Below are 15,645 nucleotides of genomic sequence, written 5' to 3'. Positions count from 1 at the left end.
GAGGTACGGGCTGAGGTAAGGGAGGAGAGAACAAAACGAGTAAGGGAACTCAAATGTATGATGACAAAAGGAAACTAATCTTTTGGTAGCAAGCATGCTGTTGTGTATACAAGAATAGAAACAGAATGTTGTACACATTATTTTTATATATATATATATATAATGTTATAAATCAACATTAACTCAATAAAAATAAATTTTTAAAAAGTTAATGGAGTTATAAAAGAAAACAACTGAGTATGAAAATGTTGGCACTTCCATCTAGAAACTCTAGATATGCAGCTCATGGAACTCAGAGAAGGCAAACTTACTGGCACAAAGAAGATGTGGTCGTGACAAAAGGGATGAAGCTATCCCAAAGAAAGTGATGGGGGCTGAAAAGAACTAGTGAAGACATATTACAACACTGAAAGTGCAAAGGTAAAACACTGGAAACTGCTTAGAATGGAGTATGACATTTGCCAAAGCACAGAAAAGATGCTCCTTCTGTGTTGTAAGCTACTATGATGCAAGCAGATAAGGACTATACAAACTACCCTCTAGTTTTTAAAAAAGAAAACATTTTAATTCTCAAATGTTTCTAATGTTTTAAACTGTATGCACAAAATATCAGTTTTATTATATTTTTCATTTTCCTATACATGTATAATAAACAGTAAAAGACTAATATTTTGAGAAATATTTTTCCAGGTCACAAAACAAAGGTAATTTTCCCCATTAATCTTAATAATCATTAAGGTCACTTCTGCAGTGTTTCAGCTTGCCTGGTTACTGTTATGGTACCATACTACTGTCAGAAAGACAAAGCTATACTCTCAACATGACATCTACTCTGTTCTTAATGGAAAATACTACCTGCTACAAGTCAACTTAGAAAGGAGGTCAGGAATAAATTCTAAGAATAGTATATAAAATTAATCCATAAGATCATAAAATAGTACTACAACAGTAAATAAAGTATATGTATCAATATATGTGCTTTGGCTGACCCTGATACATGTAATTTTCATGGCTTCCCTGGTGGCTCACTGGTAAAGATTCCACCTGCCAATGCAGAAGTCATGAGTTCAATTCCTGGGTCGAAAAGATCCCCCAGAGAAGGAAATGGCAACTCACTCCAGTATTTGTGCCTGGGAAATGCCATGGACAAGGACCCTGGAAGGCTATGGTTCATGGGGTCGCAAAAGAGACACGACTCAGCAATTAAACAACAACATACATGTACTAACATCTTACAAAAATATACCCAAAAATAGGTCTCACAACCTAGTGATAAAATCAACAAATTATTAAGAAAACGTGGCTACTATTTCTGTTAAGCGGAAGTTATCTTTTCCTTAGGCTATTAAAATTACTTCCACATAAAGCACTAGAAGAAAGCAAAGTTAAAAAGCAGATATTACAACTTTTGTACAAATTTTTACATATAACCAATAATAATGCAAGACACCTTCTTGCTCTTTTGCCTTTTCTCTCTTTGGCCGTGTCTGAATCCACAATATCTGCTCTAAGGCAGTCCAAAGTCCCTGAAAATGAAAGGTGTTCTCCGAAGTACATTCGATAGCAGAGTGGCATTGCATCCTGTGACTGGATCCCTGTATGACTCAGAAGAGGTTTGAAAACAACCTAAAAGATATAACACATTTATATTAGCTCAATTTATAATTCAACATTTATTGTGGCTATTTTTCTTACATATTATCTCAGTACATATTATTACTATAATGTGAAGGGGAAAATAGGCCTTGTATAATAAATATGTTCTAATTTTACTTAAAACTTAGTATTTTTGAGCACCTACTATGTGCCACCCATCTTCAAATTAATCATAAACACAAAGTTCCTTGATTGTGCTTGAGTGAAAGTACAAGGAAAATAAAATTAGTTTAAAGCATTCTACTTCTTGTTTTAAAAAAGGCATGGATATCTACTGTGTTTCCATAAATACCTGCTATAAAAGGTTCAGAAAAGAGCTTATCAATCTCCTCTGTTAATATAAAAACATTTTATATGTTGTATTTTTAATAGCTGATCTACTTTTAAATGGCATCCCTTGGTTGCAAAAGTCATTTAACATTTGCTGACAAAGAACTTTTACATTTTAAGTATCATATATGCTGTGGAAATACATCATTCTGGCTAAGTCCCTAGTTAACTGAACCTCATAGTCACTGAGTGCTAACCCAAATAAAAGCAACTCTATGTATTCATAGTAGATCAGTAATAATAATCTTGACTACTCATTCTCTGCTCATGGTTCCTTTTCCTTCTTCTACATTCTAAACTGATTCATTGACTCCTTTCTAACTCTTTTTCAGCACACATTCTCTTTTCCTGAAGCCTAAAAAAAATCTATCAAAATGGAGGTGTGCCATTTTTGCAGTGAGACTCCAGTCTACATTTTCACTTGTCTTTATGTCACCTCATTTGTTTGTGCTTGGGAAGATAGGCTACTACTCCTGTGAAGGCCTGAAGGTCTAGAATGACAGAATTCAGACAATTCACTCTACACTGGAAATTTAGGGAGAATTTTTCTCTCCCTTGTATATTTGCTTGGCATACGCTTTCTTGGGTTTACTCTTTCTTGGATTTGCTCTTTCATCCAAAGGAAACATTCTTCAAGGTTCAAGCCATCCTCCATCTTTCCTAATCTTTGTTATCTGTACGCCCCTTAGTTAATCGTGCAAACCCACCAGTCATTTTAGTTCTTTCCTTTTCCCATCCCAGATTACCATCCTAAAAGGCTTCTCTGGCCACAGAAATAACCAATGCTTTAATTCCAAAGTTAGGTGACTTCCTTTTTCTCTCATAATCTTACCTTAAACTCCTTTTCAGCAACTTCCAAGACTTGTCTTGCTACATCTGCTTTGGATTAATCCTCTTCCTCTCCTATAGCTAAGCTAATAAGGACAACAAGAGGTTCTAAATAACTAGACTCTCAGCAGTATTTGGTAATCCTTCTGTGGATCTGTGGTGAGCTCTCTTTCAATTTCACTCCAACCTTTACATATATTTAAATCACCTTACCTAGTTTTTTATTGTATTACTTAATATTACTGTCTCTGGTCAATTTTAGAGTCTTATATGTAAAATAGTATAGTTGTCTCTAATAATGTGTATTGGATGCTAATAAATACCATGAATGTTTATCCAGGCCGAAACAAAAAAAAATTATTTTTTTCTTAAAAAAAAAAAAAAAAAAAGTGAAAGAATCCCTAAAATCAACTCCAAGGTATTGAAGAAATAAATCTCAAAAAAGTTTAAAAGTGCCTGACACATTTCTTAATGTAAGTCACCTCCTACTGTGATAGAAAACTGAGGCTGTAAATCTGCAAACTAACCAGTACAGTTATGAATTGTCCATACTGCCTTCCCAAACATTCTTAGGAGAAAAAGTACATTTTATGTCAAAAAGTTCTTTCTCTCTATAAAGGACTCTAAATTCCAACACTTCTCATCCTTCTCTGAATCTTTCTCTATCAGTTTGCCATTTTTTTTTTTTAGTAGAACTCTCTTAATTCGTCCTAAATAAAAAATACGCTCAGGCCTCCTTCATCCTGAAAAGACAACACTTTTAAATACCCATCTCCCACTCTCCCATTTGCCTTGGGGAATTTTGTTCTCCACTCCCTACATTTAGTCAATTAAATAAGACCTCCACTGTATTTCTCTTTTACCTTATCAAAGGCATGCCCACCTAAGCTAAGAGTTCCATTAGTTTCATTACCACTTCCATGAGCTATTTCATTAACTCATCTTTTCATCTCTAGTTCTCCATTTCAATCCACTTAACACATCGCTACCTATACAATACTTCCACATGTACAATTCCAGGCACTTTATTCCTCTGTTCTAAAATCTTCAATGCCTCTGCGTTGCTCACTCAAGCCTTCACAGAGCACTTAAAACTGTAGGAAATGATTAAACTTAACTTTCTACTCCTATTATTTAGCCAGTCTCTATCCCCAATAACAAGAATGTTGCTGTATGAGGCAGACTAACTATACACCATTCTTCAGTTTAATGAATATCTATATATGTTTAATTTGTATTTATAATTAACCTATGTACTTTAGCCTGGAAAATCCCATGGACGGAGGAGCCTGGTAGGCTGCAGTCCCTGGGGTCGCTAAGAGCCGGAGAGGACTGGGCGACTTCACTTTCACTTTTCACTTTCCTGCATTGGGGAAGGAAATGGCAACCCACTCCAGTGTTCTTGCCTGGAGAATCCCAGGGATGAAGGAGTCTGGTGGGCTGCTGTCTATGGGGTCGCATAGAGTCGGACATGACTGAAGCGATTTAGCAGAAGCAGCAGCAGCAGCAGCATGTACTTTTTAAAGGCTCCTCCTTTTTACATGAAGGCTTTAGGCAGATAGGCAAGGAAAAAGATTTTCAATGGAATTCCACGGTGCACACACTTGATGGTTCCAACTGCTAAGTACTGCCTAATACACAGTCACTATAGTTAGGGAAAAATGGAGTGGCTCACCTGAGCATCAGCAAGCTGTACAGCAGGAAAACCTTGGTTGGCTTCTTCTACACCTGCCACATCATCCTGACTAGTGCTATGCTGAGAATGTGTCCCGTCCAAAGTATTCTGGTCACTAGACAAGACAGTGTTGAAATCTGAGGCTGAGGGTATTGTAGGAAGATTGGGTGCAACACCTAAAAGAGTAAGTATTCAAAAATAAATTCTAAATTCTTGGGAAATGAAAAGAACATAAAGGGATACAGCAAAGTAAACTTATGAAGCTTGTATTATAATTGTATTACCAGACCATTTAAATTGAGAAGGCAAAAAACCACATTTTCAGGTTATTTTACAGACCCTAATAAAAAGTGAAATTAAACTGTATTTTCAGAATAATATCACTCATCTTCATACATGAAGTATGTATTAGAGCCAGTCAGTCTAAAATATAAAACTATAGGGCTGGAAGAACTTTGAAAAGCATTTGATATCCCATTAGCTTTGCACAGAGGAACAAGATTATAGATAGGAGCACGGTTATATGGCAAAAACCACAAGTGTCACAGAATCCCCACATCTAATTTTCTTCCTAACTATTATTTCTCAAGGTAAAACAAAAATAAAATGGCACTACTTCTTTCTTCTGTACTCTGTTATCTGTTAACTTGTCAGGCAAAGGATTTGTGATAGAGACAAAATGTTCCTTTAGGCTCTCCTGAAATTTAAACTCTGTAGTAGTGAGATTAGCTGCAGGAAAGTGCTGAGAGCTGGTGGAAGAACCAGCCTTCTATCTCCTTCAATCAAGGGCCAATACTAGAAATTAGTACATGTCTGCACGTCTAGAGTCCGAATTAGAATTGGTTGCAGATTCAAATGTGGTCCACACAATGGCCAAAAAATAAAACGTACTGAGTAGTCATTTATCAGTCACTTTTCATAATTTCATATTTTTGTCTGAATAGAATTTAAAAGTGATCCAAATAGATGTTACACAGATTAATTTCAGCTGCCCAAAGTAACTAGGAACAAAGGCTACTTCACATATTCTTTTAAAATATATATACACACTTTCACAATAAAATAATACATACATATAGGAAATTTGGAAAAATAAGAGAAAAATAGAAAATGATAGGAAAGGACTGACTCCATTTATGTTATTGGAAATAGCCACCAGTATTTCTTTGTGAATTCTCTGCCTGTTTTCCCGCTACTTATAAAGTGAAGTGAAGTCGCTCAGTCGTGCCTGACTCTTTGCGACCTCATGGACTGTAGCCTACCGGGCTCCTCCATCCATGGGGTTTTTTCAGGCAAGAATACTGGAGTGGGGTGCCATTTCCTTCTCCAGGGGAACTTCCCGACCCAGGGATCGAACCCGGGTCTCCCGCATTGTAGGCAGACACTTTACCATCTGAGCCACAAGGGAAGATAAAGACCCCTTTAAAATTAATAAATTTTCCTTATTTGTTTCCCTCCTTGAGGGCAAGAATCTTCCTTTATTGCTTTTAGTACTTCTTAAATTTAATTAAATATTTAAGTAACTATAAAGAGTATGTACTGCTGTTCTTAGTTGCTCTATTATGTTCGAGTCTTTGCGACCCCATGGACTGTAGCCTATCAGGCTCCTCTCTCCTTGGGGATTCTCCAAGGCAAGAATACTGGAGTGGGTTGTCATGCCCTCCTCCAATGGATCTTCCCAACCCAGGGACTGAACACAGGTCTCCTGCATTGGAGGCGGGTTTTTACCTTCTAAGCCACCAGAGAAAAATGTTTGTTATTACTCTGCAGAGGACTCTGGATAAGCTGAAAGTATTTTCTATATTGTAGGTACATGATATCGTCATTATACTTTGCATTTTTTCATTTATCTCCTTTTGGTACTTTGAAAATTAAACCAGACACATTAAATGGAAATTTTAAACTTTTTAAATTATATATCTCACATTTGACATATTTTCCTTTCCACAAGAACACTGAGCTACTGCTTATGACTCTCTCAACTGCAATATTATCAAAGGTAAATGGGACGATTTCAACTACATGGTAAACTTAAACCTTTAAGATATTTTTAACCATCCTTTGAAAAATAGGATTTACTAAAACTTTACATGCACCCCTTAGACAGTTAAGTAAAATAACATGATAGCTCAATACCTGTTGGGAGACTATTGTGTCCTGATTTTGTGACAGGAGACTCCTGTACCACACTTCCTCGGTTACCCACAGCATTTGACATCCAGTTATAGAAACTCACAGATGATGGCTCAGATAACAAGGGGTGTTCAGATAACATATCAGAGGCCATTGTGTTTCCTGAAAATAAAGTTTTACTGAGTATAGCATTACTTATGTACTAAGGAGCAGAAAATGTGATTTATGTAATCATTTTTAAAAACTCAGGTTAAATTATCTTCCTTTTGCATATGTCTTTAAAACTCACTACATACTCTTTGCATTTGGATATTAAGGCATTAATAAATAATTTACTTAGACTATAATGAGAATATTCACTCTTGGCTGGTCTAGACAGCATTACACACCATGCCTAGGTTGAGAGTAACAGCAAATGCTACAATTTAAAAATGCAAACTAAGAGACACCAACAAATTAAACAGAAGAGCTTCCCAAAAAACATTCTCAGAGATAAGTTGTCATACAAAAGACTAGGTATGCATCCAAAATATATATCTGAATAAACATAAGTCCCATTTTTTTTTGTTTTGTTTAAATCTCCCACAGAAGTAAACTGATAATTGTCAGAACTAAGGATATACCTGTTCTCGTCAGGGAGCTACTTTTCACTGCTGCACTACTTCTCTGAGGGGTCCCTTCCAGAAGGTTGTGCAAGCTTGGAAAACTTCCAGTCAGGTAGCTGAGTAGGCTTTCCTTCCTTGGACTCTCCTTAACTGGTACTCCTGCACGTCCCACATGCACTGGAGAATCTGTGGCAGTGTCACCACTGGTATAGCTCAGAGAATGGTACGGATGAATGCCCTACAGAGAGAACAACATGGGGCTCTTTCTTATGCACATAAAAAAGACTATGGATAACCACAATGACTCACTGTTTTTATTACTATATTATTCACATTAATACAACAGTGTCTAAACAGTTTGTGTCTACTAGAATTGCAGTGAATCTCAAATGTATGTAATAATGTTTTAAAACTCTACAGTACAATGCAAAGGACAATATTTAGTATCATTCACTTAATTTTAACAATGATTAACCTCCCTTTGCGGAGAAGGCAATGGCACCCCACTCCAGTACTCTTGCCTGGAAAATCCCACGGATGGAGGAGCCTGGTGGGCTGCAGTCCATGGGGTCGCTAAGAGTTGGACACGACTGAGCGACTTCACTTTCACTTTTCACTTTCCTGCACTGGAGAAGGAAATGGCAACCCACTCCAGTGTTCTTGCCTGGAGAATCCCAGGGACGGGGGAGCCTGGTGGGCTGCTGTCTATGGGGTCACACAGAGTCGGACACGACTGAAGCGACTTAACAGCAGCAGCAACCTCCCTTTGGGGGCTTCCCTGGTGGCTCAGTGGTAAAGAATCTGCCTGCAGTGCAGGAGACACAAGAGACAGGGGCTTGATTCCTGGGTCGGCAAGATCCCCTAGAATAGGAAATGGCAACCTGCTCCAGTTTTCTTGCCTGGAAAATTCCATGGAGAGAGAAGTCCAGCGGGCTACAGTCCATGCGTCACAAACAGACAAAACTGAGCACACTCATAGCTACAACTCCCTTTAAAATCTGAAGTGGGAATCTAGTATCAAGACCCATAATTCTTCATACTATACCACCCTTCTTAATATTCTGATAATAAATCTCTGTGCTAAGACCTGATTCTCTGTAAAGCTCTAATATGCAAAAAGAATTTTCAGCAATTCTCTGAAGAAAATTAACAAAAATCAAAAGTTACACAATTGACCAATCTCTATCTGATCTGTCACATTTAAGACTGGAATTCCAGATCAGTTTAAAACAGTACAAAGAAAGACCATGCAGACAGAAATATCCTAATGAGTGGAGATCTGAAACAAAGTACTTTTAAATTTCAATTCTTTGGATTTTCATAATCCATAAACAAAAGAATGTTCAAAAAATTTCTGAGAACAGCATTAATAGTAATATGATCAGAGCCTTTGGAAAGATCATAAACCAGGAATAATTCTAGGGCACATGTGTATACCTATGGCTGATTCAAATTATATATGGCAGAAACCAACATAACATTGTAAAGCAATGATCTTCCAATTAAAAATAAATAATTTTTTTAAAAGAAAAGGAGTAATTCTAAGACAGATTAAGGGGTTGAGAATTTAAAGTGTCCCAGGCTTGTAACTATATTGCAGAAACAGAATAAGCCTTATAGCCCAAACTTTAAAAAATGTATATCAAACTGTCATTAAATGTTTTCATTATAAGAACAATGCTTACACAGAATAAAACTTTCAAAAGCACAAAGACTAGCCAATAAAAAGCATCTCCTGAACTCCAGTCTACTAGATCCCTTGCCCCAAAGTCCTCTTAACTATTTCTTATCTATCCTTCTATAAATAATTTGCCTATATAAGCACATATACATATTTATCCTTTTTAACACAGAGATATATATATATATTGTCCTATACCTTACTTTTACTTGAATCAATGTGCTCTGGTGATCATTCCATGTCCATTTAGAGATCTACTCTATCTTTCTGAAGTCTTCATAATATGCATCCATATGAAGGTACATTATTTATTAGTTCTCAAGTTATTTGTTGATTCCATTATTTTCCTATTATAAACAGTGTTGTAAAGAACATTCTTGGACATATGTCTTTGAGCATTCGGGTTAAAAGGCATTATGTTTAAAATTTTACAATTAAAAATTGACAAATTGCTCTTCAAAGAGCTTATGCCAGTTTACACTCCCACCCAGTGCTAGTATGAATGAAAATGTCTCTTTTCTTACATGTTCAACAACATACACTATTTAACTTTATTAACTATTTAATTTTATTAACTATTTAAACTCTATATTGATCATGCACTACCAGTAAGACTTGTCATTAAAACTAATAATTATAAGCTGATCAACATTTAAAAATTTTTTTCCACTTTATTTTTTAAATTGAAGGATATTTATTCCCATTACAGAATTTTGTGGTTTTTTGTCATACATCAACAAAAATCAGCCATAGGTACACCCATATTCAACACTGTTTTTTATCGAATACGTGTGCGTGTGTGCGTTAGCTACTCAGTCATGTCCGACTCTTTGCAATCCCACGGATTATAGCCTGCCAGGCTTCTCTGTCCATGGAATTCTCCAGGCAAGGCTACTGGAGTGGATTGCCATTCCCTTCTCCATAGGAACTTCCCAATGCAGGGATCAAACCCTGGTGTCCTGCATCGCAGATATATTCTTTACTGTTTGAGCTACAGGGAAGTCCTTTTATTGAATACAGCAGTCAATAAATTGAAAAGACAGCCCTAAGGCTTGGTAATTAAAGGAGTCCTCGTTCAATATTAATTACTGATTGTTAATATAATTTTCTTTGAAATGTGTAAACTATAAGTTACTAAGTATGTTAATCTCAACATAAAAGCACTATTTGGATATTTAGGGTGAATACCTAATATTTACATTTGAGATAACAAAAGCTTAGGTCTTCTCTGTAAATTGAAATAACTCTAACAAAGACAGCAACAATGTACCTTTATTTTTAATGCAGAGTCACTATGCGTATGAGTCTTAGAAAGCTTCCTCATTATCTCAGCTCCAGTTACAGGTCCAGAGCTACCAGGTGGAGGCCGGTTGGCTGTTCCCTCCAGTAGCATTGTGTGTTCACTGACTGTGGCTGAAACAGTACAAAAGAATAAGTGGGCTATAGATTATCATATAGTCTTGAAACATCTTGAAACACTCCAATGTTCCTGGTGGTATAGCAAAACTCAATTCTTTGTATTTCTTGAAAATTATGGATTCTGCTATAATATTCATTCTTCTTTCTTTTATTCTTTCAACCCCAATCGTTTCACTCAATCTCAAGAAAGGAACAAACAGCTTCTAATCTTTCACATATTTCTCCCAAATGGCACAGAGATTAAAAACCAATTCAACTATACTGAAGAAAGTACAAAATGTTCACAAATTAACCTAGGTATCTGCACACAATTAGAAAGAATATTTCTGCACTATTTTTTTCAATTTTTGGTTAGACTTGAAATTTTTCAAAATAACAAAAATCCAGCCTATTACTCATAACATACTTAGTTGTTAAATACGAAGTTTAAAAGAAATTTTTTTAAAGCTTGGTAAAGTAATATATATCAATGTTCAGAAAGCTCTAATTTTAAGATTACTGTCCTTTTCCATAGTACTTTTAATATTTTTTCAAAATATTGTAAGATAAATTTCCACTGAATATTATATATCATGATAATAATAAAAATTACTCTTTGAAAAAGCATTAAAGTATGCAAGTATTTCTGAAATGCATTATCTACTGCCTCTGTCCTGCAGTCATAATAATAATGACAGAATTATAGGCTGAATGCATACCTCTAAACATTACACAAATTCAGAATCAAACCACCAGGTAAAATTCAAATCTACAAAAGACTGGCATAGGGAGTTTGATAAACAGAAATATAAATTTCAAAAAATTCATGTGTTTCACTCTAAATAGTCTAGTTATACAAAGATGTCTCTTAATTGTACTAGATAGATTAGGAGAATTTCTCTGTATTTCTATTGCATTTCACAAAATTAAACTTCAAAGTAAAATGTACATAAAGATTCCAACATCATCACCATTTATTTGGACCAACACAAATCAGACTTATATAATTAAGCCATGATATTTTCAAATTTGGGACAAAGCATATTAAAATATCAAAAGTATTAGGTTCCAAGTACATAATAGCCAACCAAAATATTTACAGAATTACCTGCATCAAATTCAAATTCTGCTCCATCAGCACTGGTATCACTTTGAAGACCACCTCCATTGTCCAGCCCAAGCCCATCTTCATGTTCATGGTCCACAGCTGACTGAGGTTTCAGGGACTGAGCAGGTCGATGTAAACTAACTCCTTTAAAGGCTGGTGTTACCACAATAAACTTCATCCACTGCCTTGCCAGTGCAACCAAACCTTTCTTTAAAGTTACCAGAGCAGGAAGGCCATCACTCTGTGACAACGACATGGTAAGGAGTCATCTTAGTGTAACAATAATAATTACTATTTAGTGTTCTGTATGCATTTATTCATTTAAATCTCATAGCTCCCATTCAGAGATGAGGAAACGAGAATTTATATGTTTAGTCATTTGTCCAGGTTTACCCAATGGAGTCACCATTTCAAACTGATGACAGAACTCACTCTCTAAACACAAAGTTGCATCTTTCCATAATAAACAACACAGCATATGTGTATGTGTGCTAAGTCACTTCAGTTGTGTCTGACTCTGTGCAACACTACGGACTGTACCAGGTAAGTAAGAGGCTAAACATGGGGTATAAAAGTGGGATTCCCTGTAAGAAGCATTCAATGCACTTCACCTGTTTTGATCAACTGAAGAATTAAATGTATTTTGTGCCACCTGGAATATTCATTAAGCAAAGAGGAAACAAAAAGATTTCCTTCAAAAATTAGATAACTACCTCTATTTTTACAAATTATTATAGTTAAATGGTAGACAAAGGATTCGTAACTGTTTTGAAACAATATATTATCAGTAACAATTACAACATTTAGAATATATTTTATTCCACAGTGATAATTTTAAGAAAGAAAACTTGCCTGTTTTAGATTTAGCCTAAAGGAGAAAATACCCAACTCCTCTCCTTCGCCTTCCCTACAATTCTTTGTGTTAGGAGTAATGGTTCTGACTGAAGAGAGCCACTTACTAGATGGCAAGAATCACTCATTTACTTTCTGAGGAATATCAGGTTACTTAGCCTTCCCTTTCATTCCTAGACTCAAGGAAGGAGGGTCTCCTGTATTTCTTCCTCTTACATGGAAACCATATCCTGGCAGAGCATCCATCCCTGTGAAATTCCTGCCATTCTTTCTGTTCTAATTTCTCTGCCTATGCCTAGATGGGCAAGTTAACCTTGGACAGTGACCTCCCAGTCTTCAGTTCACAGAGTGGTAGTAGAAGGCACTATACTAACCTAAGGTCTAAGTACCTTTATGAAATCCATAATTTACTCCAGATTCTTTCATTAGAGGTTATCAGGAGCATGACTGGCCATCAACAGTACTGATACATTGATTATTACTTTAGCTGAAGATTCTTATGTATTCTCTGTTGATCAGAAGCTTGGAGTGGAGAGGGAGGTCCTCAAGCTCTAAGCTCTTAACCACGATGTGTTACCTTCTATAGTGCTTTTCTAGGGCAGAGATATATTGGATCTCTTCATATAGTTATATATTCCCCCCTCAATTCTTAATTAGTCCTTATTAAACATTTATGTGAAATATGACTAATGACTACTCGTTTCCTTGCAATTCTTTATACCTTGGTCTCTAAGATGGTCTTTCCTGGTTTTCCTCCTTTCCCTCCTCAGCACTTTGTGTACCTCTATGCACTCTCTCCACGCCCCTTTCATTTCAGTATTTATCGAGGATCCATCCCTGACCAGTTTCTCACTCAACATATTCTTAGAAGACTCATCCATGTTCACTGCTTCTAATACTTTCAGTCTGGCAACACCTAAACCATTAATCTGAGCCCAATCTTGTCTATAAGCCTGGATTTCTAACCAAATTTCTCTTTTGGACTTTTCATACTCATCTCAAACCTTGTGTGTCAGTGGCTAACCAACAGAATAGAGGCTTTTTTAAAACTAACGTATGATTCCAGTAACTCACCATTGTAGCTTCATCAATGATGGAGTAATTTGCCTGGTGAAGGTAGTGATGTAATATATTGCACAGCAAACATGAAGGATTTTCTTGGAGAAAACGGGCAACTTTTGTAAGTCTGTTATATTTACTTCTTAAAGGAAAATGTACACTTTTATTCTGAGAAAAGCAAAACAACAGATTTATAAGGATATAGCAAAGATACAATAAACAAAAAAAATTAAAAACTTGCAGGTCTGATATTTTCCAACAACAATAAATAATAAGGGAGTATTTCCAATAATAAACTTTGTATGACACTTTGCATTGTTGAAAGACATACCTCTAATGCTTCTGTCATTATGCATCCCATAACAGCACAAATTCTCAAGGTCCCCTCAGTTTCTAATTTGTTTAAAGATGACTTGAGTTGATCAATCGGAACAAGCCATGCACCAACAGCTGGAGTTGCAGTGCTTAAAAGGTTCAGCTGCCTTTTAAAATGAAAAAATATATATATAAACAAATGTTTTTTAAGAGTATTTCAAACACTCTCCCATACATATTGTACTCTGTGGCTATTTCATTTAGGCAACATTACTTTTCCTTCTGACCAGCAGATAGATTCTGAATATATAAGTAGGAAATGCAAAGGATGATAGAATTAGAAAGAAAAATACAAAAGTCTGTTAGAGGTGAAAAAAGTAAAAAGCTCATGACAGGGTGACATGTAAAATTAAAATAAAACTTTAGAAAAGAAAAAGGGTTAAATAAGCTGAGAATAATGTCTACAGAAAGTATGAAGTAAGAAAGATGGGAAAAAAGTAGCAACCCTAATACTAGATATATTAGAAAAACAATCCAAAACGATAACATGACACAGAATTTAAGTAATTTAAAATTAAATAAAAAAATCAGGGGAATCAAGGGATAGTAATCTATTTTAAAAATTTCTTACCTAGAAAATGCATGTGCAGGAGATCTCACATTGGTTGGAGCTGCAAAACTAAACCAAATTTCCTTGATGGTCAACTTCATGCTACATGAATCTGGAGGTGGAGGCATTAGAGGTAGATCTTTTTTCAAATCATCAGATTCAACTCCTTCATCCTATATAAAATAGAGTACCAAAAGTTATTAATGTATAGTCTCTTAAAACCACTAGCACAGAGTGTTTTAAGCACAAAACTTTTCCATCAAAACAAGTTCTATAGATAACAGTGTGAAATAAAACAGGTTTAGCTTTGCAGCTCCCACCAATGTGAGATCTCCTGCATATGCATTTTCTAGGTAAGAACTGTAGCCTGCATTGGAGGCAGACTCTTTACCATCTGAGCTACCAGGGAAATCCATGGAATTAGGATTAACTCCCTTTAGGGGATTCACTGGTGGCTCAGTGGTTAAGAATCCACCTGCCAATGCACGATACCCGAGTTTGATCCCGGGGTTGGGAATATCCCCTGGAGAAGCAAATGGCAACATTCCAGAATTCCTGCTTGGGAAGTCCCATGGACAGAGGAGCCTGGCGGGCTACAGTCCATGGGGTTGCAAAGAGTCAGGTATGAATGAGCGACTGAGCACACACAGCACAGAGATCATCCAACTATTATATCAGAGGACGAGTGACAGCATTAAGGTCTTCTGCTTCTTAATGCAATCTATTTTCCATTCTATTTTAAGGGGAAATTTCAAACTTCCAAATAAAGTGCCATGAGAAATACTATTACTGTCTATGTTCAAGTAAGTAACACTTTCCACAATAGAAAATTCTTAGTTATATGCTAATCTGAACCTGTATTGAAAAAAATAGGCATAATATTTTTTCAACATGTAATCACCACTCTTCAGAATGCAGGGAGGCAAAAAGCATATTATTAAAGAAAAAAAGTCCACTTCTTGTTATATCTGTTTATAGGTCTCTAATTCACTTTTAGATATTATTGGTCAAAATAAAGAAAAGGTTGGCATTTGCTTGTGGGATGATTAAGGAATAAAGAGTATCCACAAAACAGCTGTGAATCCTAAATGTTATAAAAAAAAATATGGGTCATAGATTATAACAATTTTAAAGTCAGCAGGCACTAAACAGAAGTCTACATTCCCTTATCTGCAATTCCAACATCCAGAACATTCTGAAAATCTAAATCTGTTTTGTAAATGTGGCATCAAAATCTGATATGAATGTGTGAGACTATCCTATTTGGTGTTTTTATTAATGTCATGCTGCAAAAATATTCAATATTTCAAGATGCCACGTTAATGTTATCTAAGATTTCACACACGCCATATTATCTTCCTTTTAATTTATATATATATATATTTTTTACGGAAG

General features: G+C 35.7%; 1 protein-coding gene across 5 annotated transcripts in view; it reads right to left on the bottom strand.

The window, feature by feature from the left end:
* Positions 1-15,645, bottom strand: part of KIAA1109 (KIAA1109 ortholog) — a 195,382-nt gene that overhangs the window by 75,117 nt on the left and 104,620 nt on the right. For all 5 annotated transcript variants that reach the window (XM_027567282.1, XM_027567285.1, XM_027567284.1 and 2 more), the window contains exons 38-46: positions 14,272-14,423; positions 13,657-13,807; positions 13,341-13,493; positions 11,415-11,655; positions 10,179-10,321; positions 7,246-7,465; positions 6,626-6,784; positions 4,490-4,665; positions 1,451-1,626 (exon numbers count right to left, since the gene is read on the bottom strand). In XM_027567282.1, the coding sequence (XP_027423083.1) occupies positions 1,451-1,626; positions 4,490-4,665; positions 6,626-6,784; positions 7,246-7,465; positions 10,179-10,321; positions 11,415-11,655; positions 13,341-13,493; positions 13,657-13,807; positions 14,272-14,423 (1,571 nt within the window). The remainder of the gene's footprint in view (positions 1-1,450; positions 1,627-4,489; positions 4,666-6,625; positions 6,785-7,245; positions 7,466-10,178; positions 10,322-11,414; positions 11,656-13,340; positions 13,494-13,656; positions 13,808-14,271; positions 14,424-15,645) is intronic.

The sequence above is a fragment of the Bos indicus x Bos taurus genome, chromosome 17 (genome assembly GCF_003369695.1).
Source record: "Bos indicus x Bos taurus breed Angus x Brahman F1 hybrid chromosome 17, Bos_hybrid_MaternalHap_v2.0, whole genome shotgun sequence".
NCBI classification, from domain to species: domain Eukaryota; kingdom Metazoa; phylum Chordata; class Mammalia; order Artiodactyla; family Bovidae; genus Bos; species Bos indicus x Bos taurus.
The sequence above is the reverse complement of the archived record's forward strand: the minus strand, read 5'-3'. Positions and strand labels throughout refer to the sequence as shown.